This window comes from Gymnoscopelus microlampas (genome assembly GCF_963454915.1).
Source record: "Gymnoscopelus microlampas genome assembly, chromosome: 22".
Lineage (NCBI taxonomy): Eukaryota > Metazoa > Chordata > Actinopteri > Myctophiformes > Myctophidae > Gymnoscopelus > Gymnoscopelus microlampas.
Genome location: NC_139959.1, coordinates 18418363 through 18432301, shown reverse-complemented (window position 1 = coordinate 18432301; position 13939 = coordinate 18418363). Strand labels below are relative to the sequence as shown.

Below are 13939 nucleotides of genomic sequence, written 5' to 3'. Positions count from 1 at the left end.
ATATGGAAAAATATACGGCGGTTTATACGCTGCGTTGATAAATGAGGGCCACTCTCCGTACAACTTCAAACTTGGCGTGTGTGTCCCAGATAAACCGGGAGGTGTGCAGTGCCAAGTGGGAATTTGACCGGACCGCGGTTTCCGAGAACCGAAAAAAAAGAAACATATCTGTCTGTCCGCCGGTCTGTGGACGAGTGTGTTTGGAGGGATGTAGGCATCGGCTTCCCTGATTGGCCAACCCAACCCAATGGCTTCACGGATTGACTGAGCTTTGCATTACATCTAACAAATGGAATGGAATTCCATTCGCTTATGCTCTTGTACGTTATCAAAATGAACGGGTACTCTGACAACACGTATAAGAACTGCAACGGTTTTTGCATACACAGGTGGGGCATGCATTCCCAACATGCTTCCCTGGTAACACCTTCAGAGAGGTTCCACCAACATCGCCATTACCAATGAGTGGAAAGAGTCTCTCAGTGAAAGTGTGCGTGAAGGTGTGTAGGTGTGTCGTATCATCAGCATCAGTGAAGGACAGCTTTCCTCTGTTCCAGTCCAGCTGGACTCTGATCTTCTGGGCTTTGTGGTTCAGTGAGAGTTCAGCGACAGACCCTGGCGAGGAGACCACTGTGTATTTCCCATCACAGAACCCTATCATCCAGTGTCTACCCCCTTTATTTCCCTTTTTCTGGTTAGACTCTGCTGACACACCCAGTGCCCAGCGGCTATTGCATCCAACCTCAACATCCCAGCTGTGCGACCCTGAGTTAAAGCCCTCAGAACCCAGGACAGTGGGCCATAACTCAAACCTCTCTGGTTTCTCAGAAAGCTGCTGCAACTCTGCATGTCTCACGCCGGTCAGATCATCAGACAGGATGAGGCCTGATTCAGCCGTGTTGGGGTTCAGGATCACAGGAGTGTAGATGACAATCTCCTTTATCTTTTCCCAGACTCTGAAGGCCAGGTTACTCAGGTGCTTGGCCTCGTCTATCAGCAATCCTGCGAATGGCTGTGGGAGCTGGACCCTTTTCACTGTTGCCTTGTAGTTCTGCAGAAACAATACATGATTGTTGGCTCTCAGTTTGTCCTCAGCGGCTCGGATCGTATTTGAGAGTGTCGCCATTTCTCTACTCAGCCCCTCAATCTTCTCCTTTATCTCCTGGCTCTTCTGTGCCTCTTCCTCCCTCAGCGTGGTGATCCTGGCCTCCTCTTCATCTTGCAGAAACTGATGAAGATTCTTAAATTGTTTCTTAATCTGTGCCTCCGTGTTACGTGCCTGAACCTTGATCCGATTTTCTGTCTGGTCATAATTAACTTTAACTTCCTCAAAGACATCCAGTTTCTCCTTTAAAGGCTTAAGTGATTTTTGGAGTTCCTGTTGACAGTGCCGTGATGCTTCGTCCACAGGCCTGAATGTGTGTCCGGCATGTTTTTCTGAATCCGGCTGTTCATCGCTCAGACAGACAAATAAGAGTTTCTCCCCGTGTGCAGTGCAGAGAGCCTCTGAGCTCTCTAATGAGGCACTCCTGTATTTCCCCTCCAAGAGTTTCTTACACTGGTTCTTCAATCCCACGTTTGTAGAATGTTGGTCCCTGGAGGATCTTGTTTTACAAACAGGACATTCATTTGCTGGCTTCTCCGTCCACCATTCCTGCAGACAGTCTTTGCAGTAGCTGTGAATGGAATGTTTAACTATGTGATGGCATGCGGGACAGGAGTAGTCCTCTTCCTGATGAGGCAAATGGGAAGCCATTTTGTCTGCCACTCGCTCTCCCTAATCTGGAATGTTCACCGAGTCTGTTACAGCAGCAGGGATACTAGAGGAGAGGAAAACAACAACAATAACATTATTAGTAGCAATACTACTAGTTGTAGTAATAGTAATAGTATTTGTGCTAGTAATGGTATTATTCGTATAGCAGTTACAGCATTAGTGCTTGCTGTAGTGATAGTATTACAATGAGTAACAGTAGTACCGTAGCAGTAGTAATTCAGTAGTAAAGCTGTCTATTAACAGTATTAGTAGAGTTAGCAGCAGCAGTTCCAGTAGCTTTATAGCTGCAACAACGCTAAGAGTAGATACAGATACTCCAAACACCCCAAAAGTAAAAGAGAGAGAGAGGGAGAGAGAGAGAGAGAGAGAGAGAGAGAGAGAGAGAGAGAGAGAGAGAGAGAGAGAGAGAGAGAGAGAGAGACGCTGTGTCTGTTTGACGTTGTTACCAATCTGGGAACTCTACTTTATTACATAATGCCAAATCAAGTCAACATGTTGCCTCGTGTCATGATGATGATGTCATTGAGATTGAGTGTTTCATGGCAGATGGAATCTTAAAGGCCTAAAGCACGCACGCACGCACGCACGCACGCACGCACGCACGCACGCACGCACGCACGCACGCACGCACGCACGCACGCACGCACGCACACACACACACACACACACACACACACACACACACACACACACACATGCACACGCACAAGCACACCTGTCCCAACTATCTGTCATGTGTTCCATAGTGCTGCTATGACAACTCCCCTCGAGGGAGCAATTATTAAGACTCTACCGTATCTTTCTTGGAATGTAGATGTTTGTCAGTAGGGCCTCGAATCACAACATGTTGTATGAGTCATAACACATGGTTGCCATGGTGTATGTGACAAGAGAGGCAGGAACACACACACGCACACGCACGCGCACGCACGCACACACACACACACACACACACACACACACACACACACACACACACACACACACACACACACACACACACACACACACACACACACACACGTGCGTAAGCACGCACTGCCTCCCTCTCTCCGTAGGCACACCCACGCTCTGCAGAGACTAACGTGCACACCTTTTTACGAGCGCACAAACAAGCACACACATGGACGCATGCATATACGTAATATAAATACACCATAGTATCACCTTTGTAGTATTATTAGCAGTATTTAGCAGTAGTTTTAGTAGCTATAGCAGTATTAGCAGTAGTATAAACAACATTATTATTTGCAGTACCAGCAGGCTATAGTAGGCGTAGTAGTGGTACAATTGTTTTAGCAGCAGCAACAGCAGCAGTAGTAGAATTAGTAGTATTGGTGGTAGTAGTAGTGGTGGTAGTGGTGGTGGTGGTAGTAGTAGTAGTAGTATTGTTGTAGTTGTAGTAGTAGTAATGATAATGATAATTATAATGAATTTATTTGTATAGCGCTTTTCTAAACAATGTTACAAAGTGCTTTGCAGACATGTCAAAGGAGATTCATGTCACTACATGCAGTAGCAGCAGTAGTAGTAGTAGCAGTAGTTTTTTAGTAATAATAATTTGTCTGTTCTTACCTCAGTGGAGGTTGTATTAGATAAACAGTCCTGTCTGTCTGTGTTTGTGCTGCAGGTGATCGGCCAGGATGTTCAGTTGATCCGTTCTATTCACTGACTGACTGATAACTGTCTCTGGGATTGTTTCTGTGTCAAAGTCTCTGGAACTAATGAGTGAATCTCAGTCGTGAAAGTGAGCCTATTATAGGAGAGGCAGGAATGTACAGTAGGTGTACACAGACGTGTACACACACACACACACACGCACACACACACACGCACGCACGCACGCACGCACGCACGCACGCACGCACGCACACACACACACACACACACACACACACACACACACACACACACACACACACACACACACATGATGATGTCATTGAGATGTTGTGTTTCATGACAGATGGAATCTTAAGGCCTAAGCACACACACTCACATGCACATGCACACGCACATTTGACTCTTGTCAGGTAAAAGTTGGAAAAATGTACTTCCAACTTTGTACTCTATGTACTCTAAAAGTTTTGGCACCTCAAACAACGCTTTCACCTAGAAACTCCATTCACACTTTTTATAATTCATCTTACTGTGGACACAAATGCTTGAACTTTTTACTTTGAAATGTTTTGTAGTTTTTGAGATATTTAACTTTAAGCGCCTAATGCATTGTCAATGGCAATGGATATAGAGCACCGAAGTCTGAAGTCACTGCCAGTAGAGGGCGCTGTTCCAGGGTTCGTGGCTTTATTTTTTGTGTTGAAACCCCCATTTGGGAATCTTAGATCACGTCATATAAGAACTGTGTTCCAAACATAAACACACCACCCTGGCGTTTTTGTCAGGGGGTGGCTCTGCATCGTTTATGATATTCATTCATATTTGAATTTCCATTTCTGGCGAAAATGCATGTGACACACTCACTCACGAAAATGCATGTGACACACTCACATGCACACGCACATTCTCTCTCTCTTTCTCCCACTTTCTCTCTCTCTCTCTCTCTCTCTCTCTCTGTCTATCTATGTAATGATGATAGTTGTTTATTGCCGTAGTCCTCACTTTTGTCATTGATGGCTTTCTGGAGCGTTCTGAATATTATTGCGTTGGTGTGTCACAGTCTGTTCATTATGTCCTTTGTCACATAGAAGTCACGTAGGGGACACTGCCGTTGATATCAATCTACACGTAAAGTTGAGAGTCAACATCTGCTCACATTTCATCAACTAGAAGCCCCCCGCCCCCACTCTCTCTACATCTCTTACTCCTCTCTTTCTCTCTCATCAGAGAGTCCGAATGCTAGTGTTGAACATTCAGCAAGCATTTGCTGAAAATAGCCAGTCTTCGTACAAGCTCACACGTCGCAACGATTTGTGAATGTTCTAGATATGCTATTTTTGATATTTGACAGTGGTGGAAAAAGTACACAAATGGTTTACTTAAGTAAAAGTATCAATACTGCAAAGTAGAAGTACAAGTAAAAGTCCGGAATTGAAAGTTTACTTGAGTAAAAGTACAAAAGTATTAGTATCAAAATGTACTTAAAGTAACAAAAGTAAAAGTATTAAAATGTTGAAAAATAGCAGATCTACAAGCTCACAACGCATCACGATGCGACGCATTGTGAGCTTGTAGATCGGCTATTTTCAAATAGCCTAGGTATACTCTAGGGTTTAAGTGGTTAATGTATGTTTTATAATGTACTAATCTGAAAAGTAACCAGTAACTTAAGTTTTCAAATAATTGTAGAGTAAAAGTACAATATTTGCCTCTGAGATGTAGTGGAGTAGAAGTAAAAGTATAGACAATTGGAAATACTCCAGTAAAGTAAAAGTATCTCAAAACTGTACTTAAGTACAGTACTTGAGTGAGCGTACTTAGTTACTTTACACCACTGCTATTTGATGTACAACAACATATAATGTGAATACTAATCAGCCTTCTTCCAGAACGGCAACACGTCAAACAGTCCTCGAAAGGGGTGATGCTGCAGGCTTTCATTTTGCACCTTTCTGGGTAGATGGTGGCAGTAATGTATGGATTATGCGGAAACTATTATGCTCGAGGGTCTGCTCGTGCCCTGTGGGTGGGAGCATTGTCTTCCTGGAAGAGACCACTCAAGATAGTGTGCAAGTGTTTCATCATAGGATTAAAGGTGATGATCACTCAGAATAACTTGTATTGTATCGTGCAGTCACACTGAATGACATCATCATCATTACACCACTTAACTGAGTCTTCAGGCAATAACTGTGCAGACCTGTCTGTTATGCATTTAAAATTGATAGAATTAGGAAGAAGCAATCAAAAGTAATATGTTTAATGACTCGGAAATTGCAATCATGAATTATAACGTAGTGAGGAAAGACATAAATCGTCAAGGGGGTGGAGTGTGCGTTTACGTACGCCCGGACATTTCTTTTAACATCAGAGAGGATCTCATCTTGTTTAGCCAAAACAAAACCCATATTATTTGGGGTCTACAGACCTCCAGACCAGATCAGAGTTTTATGACTCATTGGACTCAGTGTTATCCAACATGGCTGATTCAATGGAGATTCTGATTTTGGGTGACATGAATACCGACATATATAACCCTGCCCACCCAACACCCAAGTGTTTGAAACTCCTTTGGTTTTAAGCAACTGATCAAACAACCCACTAGAGTAAGCGAAACAACGGAAACCATCATTGATCTTATCCTAACCTCAGATGCCTAAAAAATATCACAGAGCGGAACCATTGTGTATGGCATCAGTGATCACTATATGACATACTGTACTATAAGAGTAGAGAAGGAAAGATTTAACGCTCACAATACTGTCCTAGCAAGGACAACAGATTTAACGCGTGGCTGTGTCGATAAAGCATGGGAAGCTTTAGGGACGGTCTTCCACAAAGCCATTGACACAATCGCAGCCCTTAGACTTAGATTGATACTAGACTTAGAGGTGAGAATTAGACAGAGGTCCAGCCGTTGGTTTAACAACAAAATATTGGAGTCTATAAGGTCCAGAGAGAAAGCCCACAAGAGTTATATCGCAAAACTAACCCGGTAGAAGATTTTGCCCTTTTTAGAGAGCTGAGGAATAAGACTCAGAGGCTCATTATTAGTACGAAACAAACCCATTATAGAGATTATAGGGAATAAAAGCAACACACAGAAGCTCTGGAAGACCCCAAAAGAACTAGGTGCAGGCAATAAAGTCAAAAATAATAAATGCAGCAATATAGGCCTTGGGATTAATGAAGAGAACAGAGGGTAGAGGTAAATGGTGTTTTGTCTGACCCTAACATCATGGAATGTGGAGTTCCTCAAGGAAGCATTCTAGGCCCAGCCCTGTTTTTAGTGTACGTGAATGATATGACAGACGCCTGTAACTGTGATCACCAGAACGCTGATGATTCTGCTCTGCTGATGTCCCATGAGGAACACGCCACACCGGTGAGTTCCCTGAGTGAGGAATTGGCTAAAGTTAATTCCTGGCTTATTGATAACAAGCTTTAACAATCTTTACACAGACAGAAACAATTCTGTTTGGCTCCAAAATCAAAGTAGGAAAGAGCATTGAAATGCAAGGTCAAATTCAATTCGGACTTCATAGCAGCAAAATCATCTGTGAAATACCTGGGTTGTATCCTGGAGGGTAACTTAGACGGCCGAAATATGGCCAGCAAGGTACTGAGCAAGGCCTCCGGACTGACAACGTTTTTGGCACGGACAGCAAGGTAACTAGATAGGGAGACTAAACTGGTGGTGGCCAACTCCCTTATTCTGTGCTACTTTGCATGTACTTTGCATGTACATCTTTCTTGTGTAATCCTCGAACTGCTATAACCATGTGGTTTTGCTTTTCAGATAAATCAAATCAGATCAAATCAAATATGACAAATCAGAGAGAAGTATACACAAACACACGCATGCACACACGCACACACGCACGCACGCACACATGCAGGCGCGCTGGAAGTCATTTATTCCAAGGGGGGCTGGGGCTGGGCGGGGGACTTGAGTGCGAAGCGCGCGTGCGCGATTTTTTAAAACATTTTTTCGCGTTTTTTTCATCTTTTTCAGCAAATATTTTATTCTCCAAAGTTAAATATACCATTGTTTTAATATATATGTGTGTGTGTATAGACTTTAAAAATAATAAGTATTTTTTTAATTTACAAAAATAAATAAATATATATATATATATATATATATATTTCTTTTTTTTGCTTCCCAACACCAGGGGGGCTGCAGCCCCCGTAGCCCCCCCCTTCCCGCGCCACATGCACATGCGCACGCGCACACGCACACGCACACACACACACACACACACACACACACACACACACACACACACACACACACACACACACACACACACACACACGCACACACTATACATTACATTATCATATATGGCGAGGTCCCCATATTTTTTTAAGACATGATCAACTCAGGTAAACGAAGTACACCATTTTTCCACCAGAGCCAGTGTAGCAGATGTGAGCCATCCTGCTTTTAAAAGTAAAGTGGGCAAGGGATCATTTCCTTACATAGGAGCCACACAGTGGAACCACCTCGAAACCAGTGTCAAACTGACAACCAATCTGAGGTCTTTTAAGCAACAGACAAAAGCATGTCTATTAGAAAAGGTTCCCCTATAGAGGGTCATCAGTCTAGGGAAAGATAAGGGAGCACTTGTTTGTATGTATGTACAGCATATATTATTGTCATGTGTTTTGTATTGTAATGTATTTTATAACTTATTTTGACTGTTAACTGAGGACCTCAATGGAAATGAGTCTCAGGACTTTCGTGTGTAATCCTCAAACTGGTGTAACCATGTGGTTTTGCTTCTCAAATAAATCAAAGCAAATCCAATCAAATACCGATGACAGATCAGAGGCAAGTACACACAAACACACACGCACACACGCACACACAAACACACAAACACACACACACACACACACACACACACACACACACACACACACACACACACACACACACACACACACACACACACACACACACACACACACACACACACACACACACATACACACACACACACGCACGCCATCCAGACTAAGAACTAGACAATCAACTCTTTGTCTCTGTCTCTCCCCCTCTGGCCACTTCCACATTCCTCCCACCTCACATGATTCCCAGCTATTACACACCTGTTCCCACGGTGCCATGCCATTAGTTCCGAAGCAGCACTGATCCGACGGCGCGCATTATAACTAAGCTTAAAGGCATTGTAGGGAACATTAAGCCTAAATTTAAAAAATATGTATATATATATTTTTTGCATTTTCTCCCCTCTATCAGCCACTATATAATGATGCTGGGGTGTTTTCCTTCATTGAAACACAGTCCTCTGTCTGAAATCCGTATTTTCCCTTCTGTTTATGTTCATGTTGTTTATGTCCGGGTCGTAAATTAACGCACGCATGTGCGTGTCCGTGCGCGTCCGTGCCCGTATCAACTTTTTACTTTCGGTTTTAAAACGCTCTCAAACTTCTTTTTTGAGGCACATAATTTACTTTTAAAAAATCGTTTGGATAGAATTTAGTTGTTTAGCTTCATATATGTGGTCAATTTATCATGAAAGAGCCTATTTAAAAATATAAATTCAGAGAACCGTAGGGTCGGGCATTTCCGCGAATTGTATCCGCATAAGGCAACCTATTTTGGGCATGACTCATTTAAAAAGTCCGCCCTGCGTCACCCCCTGGTGGTCGGGGAAAAGAACTGCTGGAGGGGCAGTGTTTGACAACAGTTTTTTTCTTTGATTATGTCTGAACTCCCTACAATGCCTTTAACCTTAACCCTAACCATAACCTCACACTAACCTAACTTTTGTCGGACTATTGGGATGTCAGAATCCCTTCATCAGCCCTGCTTGTTGCCTCCCACTTCCTTCATCAGCCCTGCTTGTTGCCTCCCACTTCCTTCATCAGCCCTGCTGTACCCCGTCCATCTACTCACCTGTTCCCACTATCTCTAATAGCATTATTTTTTTCCAAGCCTTGGAGTTCCCTGTCTTCATTGACAGATCCTAAAATGTTATGATTCCTGGGTTTACTGAGTCTCAGATTCTTTTAACTGTTTTTGGACTATTGCCTGATCCACTTTTGGACTAGTAGTTTGCCGATTCTTAAAGGGATTGTTCACCCCCAACATGACTTTTTTTTCTATCGATTAGTCACCTCATGGAGACTTGAATTCATGGATATTCTTTAGTTTTTGTCGCATTCCTAAGCCAATAATTTGATGATCGGCAGCGGTTCCGGTAGTAGACACCAAGAGTCTCCTTTGTGTCTCCTGCCGGAACCGCTGCCTACCGGTCCGCTGGTCATCAAATTATTGGCTTAGAAAAGTGACCAAAACTAAAACAAATCCATGAATTCAAGTATCTATGATGAGATTTTCTTTTTCTAACTACCAGGTTTTGACCCCCTGCCTGCCTCACTAAGCTGTAAGCATTGTCGCTTTGCTCTGCAATACTTGTATTTGAACCTCTGGCTGCCTGCACTTGGTTCTTGTTCTGCTCTGTTTGTCTTTCTGTCTTAGGGCTGGTACACACTGCAGGACATTAGGTCCGATATTGCTGTCGCCGACATTTTTTTGCGCTCGCCGACAAAACCTCCCGACCTGACGCAGATCGGCCTTTGATCTGCGAGATAAAGCTCTGTGTGTGTGAAAGGCTCTGCGACCCGATGTGGCCGCGATTCTCCGCTCTGCGACGGCTTTCCGACCGTTTTCAGATATCTAAATTGTTAGATATTCAGATCTGTCTGGGACAGGACAACAGACAATATCATACACTATGAACGGGGCTGCGAGCACCTTGCGAGGAGATGCACGCTACAGCCAATGAGAGCACATTACAGCCACCGTGGCTATGGAAGGTCGGTGGACCTGACCACAACAAACAGATCCGGGATCTGAGATCCCCCACATAGTTACCGTCCAGTCCTGTATTAAGTTAAACATTATTATAAAACAGAATGAGAGTGAGCAAGCGTGCTCAAAGGGGGGCTGTTTATTTGAGACTATTGCACTGAGGAGATAGAGAGACAGAGAAAGACACAGAGAGTGAGCGGTGTGTGTGTGTGTGTGTGTGTGTGTGTGTGTGTGTGTGTGTCTCGTAGTCTGTGAGTGTTGCCAGATTTTGCGAGAGAAATAAGCAACCAACTTTGTGAAAACAAGCCCAACAAAAGCGACTATGAGCACTTCAAGCCTATATACAAATACATTGGATACTTGAAAATAGATGATCTACAAGCTCACGTTGTAGATAGGCTATTTTTAAAGAAGATATTTAGGGGGGGGGTTGTGGAGTATTTTCCAAATCCACACATATCTGTATGGGGGTCTATGGCACAAAATGTTTTCAGAAGGGGGAGGTCTGCGCCTCTGTGTGGACAATTAATTATTATTATTAATTTGGGAGTCCTTGCCATGAAAATGTTTGAGAACAACTGGTTCAAACAACATTAGGAAACAAGGCCAAAAAAGCAACTACACTTTCAAGCAACTTTACAGAAAAACAATCCCAAAGTCGCTTATAATAAGCGGACATGGCAACTCTGTCATTGACCGACTGCGCTCTTGACGTGCGAGCGAGAGAGAGAGAGAGAGCGAGAGAGAGAGCGAGAGAGGGGGGAGAGGGAGAGGGAGAGAGGCATATCACGGGATAAGTTGATTAAAATGAATTGGAATAAACACAAATGTATGTATTGGGTCTGACTCTGGAGATAGCATCCTCGTGAACTATCCTACAGTGTGTCAGCCCTTGTCGGGGATCAATCGTGTTGTGAAGACCACAACGATATTATGACAGCCGATTTCAAGAAATAAACTCCTGCAGTATGTTATGCTTAACGATCAGATGACCCCCCGACCACGTTAAGGTCCTGCAATGTGTACCTGCCTTTACTCTCTCTCTCTCTCTCTCTCTCTCTCTCTCTCTCTCTCTCTCTCTCTCTCTCTCTCTCTCTGTAAGGCAGAGACAGGAAGTGTCCTGGATCTGTCCAGGATACAGAACAAGACAGAACACCTGCTCACAGCATAGAGTTAAAAATAAGGCTCACAGCCCTCGCCCCTCACTGGTGTCACAGTCATTATGGTCCCACTCATCAACAAGCTGGTGTCACGCTCACTAATGTCTCATCTCTCATCACAGACGGATGTCGACTTACAACCCAAGTGAAAAAAAAATGTATTTTTTTTGTGCTAAAGTATACTTTTAGCACAAAAAGTATGTTAATTGTCAATTTGAACTTTTGTCAAAGCATACTAACAGTGCATTTTTGGGCAAAATATATTTTAGCAAATATAATCAGAGTGTATTCAAAATATATTTCTACAAAGCACATTAAATGTTAACATAAATTAATTTGTAATTTAGGACATTTGTGAAAAGTGTACTAAACAAAAAATATATATTTAATTAAATTAAAATGTACTTTTCAAAAGTCTATTCATATACTGTTGAATTGTTGTTTAACTTAAGTACATTTAATGTTAAATATATTTTAAATGATTATATTTTAAGTGCTTTTAGAGTATATTCATAGCAAATTATCCTCAATATGCACTTCTTTTAAGATATACTATAATATGCTTATTAAAAGTATACTTTTCACAAAAACAATTTAAAATATGTTCAAGTATATATTCTTGTAAGTATGTTAATGCCTATTTTATTGAAGTTTCACTTAAGTACTACTTCGTAAAAGTTCACTTTTCATCAGTGTATTTATAGTATAAGGCTGAAAAAATATACTGAAAAAGTATTATACTTAAAGTTTGCTTTACTATACTTTATAAGTATACTACTTCTAATATACCTGTTTTAAAGTGAATTCAAAACATATTTCTACAAAGCACATTAAATACTAACATAAATTAATTTGTAATTTAGCACACTTTTTTTAAGTTTACTAATGTGCTTTGTAAAAATATATTTTGAATGCACTTCAAAACAAGTATATTACAAGTATAATTTCAAGAAGTATATTACTCCTGGATGCTATTAGTAATATACCTCTTAACATTATACTTGTAATATACTTGTTTTAAAGTGCATTCAAAATATATTTTGACAAAGCACATTAGTAAACTTTAAAAAACATGTGCTTAGTTAGTATTTCATGTGCTTTGTTGAAGTATATATTGAATGCACTTTAAAACAAGTATATTACAAGTATAATGTTAAGAAGTATATTACTAATAGCATCCGGGAACATATTCATGATAGTATACTTAAAAAGTATACTAAAGCAAACTTTAAGTATAATGCTTTTTCGGTATATTTTTTCAGCCTTATATTATAAATGCACTGATGAAAAGTGTACTTTTACGAAGTAGTACTTAAGTGAAACTTCAATAAAATAGACATTAACATACTTACAAAAATATATACTTGAACATATTTTAAATCGTTTTTGTGAAAAGTATAGTATATCTTAAAATAAGTGCATATTGAGGATAATCTACTATAAATATACTGTAAAAGCACTTATACTATAATCATTTAAATATATTTAACATTAAATGTACTTAAGTTAAACAAAAAATAAACATTATATGAATACACTTTTGAAAAGCACATTTTTATTTAATTAAATATATATATACTTTAATTACAAATATACTTACAGTATCTATCTGAAGGACACTTTTGCTGATGTCATTAAAGTATACTATCATTACATTTATGGTGGCTAGAGGAAGTCCATTTCCCAGCATGCACTGAGGCGCAGTGCATGCTGGGAAATTTGTGTTATTGTTCTTATTTGTGTTATTATTTGAATATGGGAATGCGTAGTGCGGTTATGTTATGGGTCATGAGTTTAGTGTCTTGTTGTGGTGCTATTTGGTGATTTATGATATTTTATGTCATTTGTTAGTAAAACCATGAGTGTAAATGTCTGTTTGTTTGGTCAGTCTCTCTCCCCTTTTCACATCATTAAATATAGCGTGAGTGTGTTGTATTAATTGAGAGTTGTCATAGCTCTTACAGACAACTAAACCTCAAGCCTTCACGTTACATTGCTCTTCCATTCGTGTAGGGTTATTTTAAAAAAATATTAAATTACATTTCACAGAAGAATATTGAATATACTCATTTGCACTTTTTTATAAAATTCAATTTAAATTATGTTGATTGGAAACATTTAAGTTGTACTTAATATACCAAAAGTTGCACTACAGATAAGCTAAAACATATCTTTAATATACTTGTATGTACTTTCTCCCCCACAAAAAAATACAATTTAATTACAAATATACTTATAGTATCTGAAGTACAGTTTTGCTGATGTCATTAAAGTGTACTATAATTCAATTTATAGTGTATTACCAATACATATCAAGTACTAAATAAATAAATATAGAGTACATAGCAATTATGCTTAAAATATACTTTCAATGTAATAATAGTATATTCTAAATTAACTAACTGTGTACATTTAGTTAAATTGAGTTGTAGTTGAAATACATTATTATTACATTGAAAGTATATTTTAGCACATTTGGATTGTAGTTTAAATACTTTATTATTACATTGATAGTATACTTGAAACTATTAAAAG

The 13939-nt window shown here is 40.3% G+C and overlaps 1 protein-coding gene across 1 annotated transcript; it reads right to left on the bottom strand.

Moving 5' to 3' along the window:
* Positions 1 to 37: 37 nt before the first annotated feature.
* Positions 38 to 3493, bottom strand: LOC311039439 (E3 ubiquitin-protein ligase TRIM39-like). The gene is made up of 2 exons (XM_084049321.1): positions 3353 to 3493; positions 38 to 1820 (listed from the first exon to the last, which is right to left on the bottom strand). Exon 2 carries the CDS (start codon positions 1754 to 1756, stop codon positions 329 to 331), a length of 1428 nt encoding a protein of 475 aa, XP_083905447.1. The 5' UTR covers positions 1757 to 1820; positions 3353 to 3493; the 3' UTR covers positions 38 to 328.
* Positions 3494 to 13939: the final 10446 nt, after the last annotated feature.

Excerpts from the sequence above, each read along its gene's own strand:
- LOC311039439 (XM_084049321.1), bottom strand. The coding sequence starts at position 1,756 with ATGGCTTCCCATTTGCCTCATCAGGAAGAGGACTACTCCTGTCCCGCA.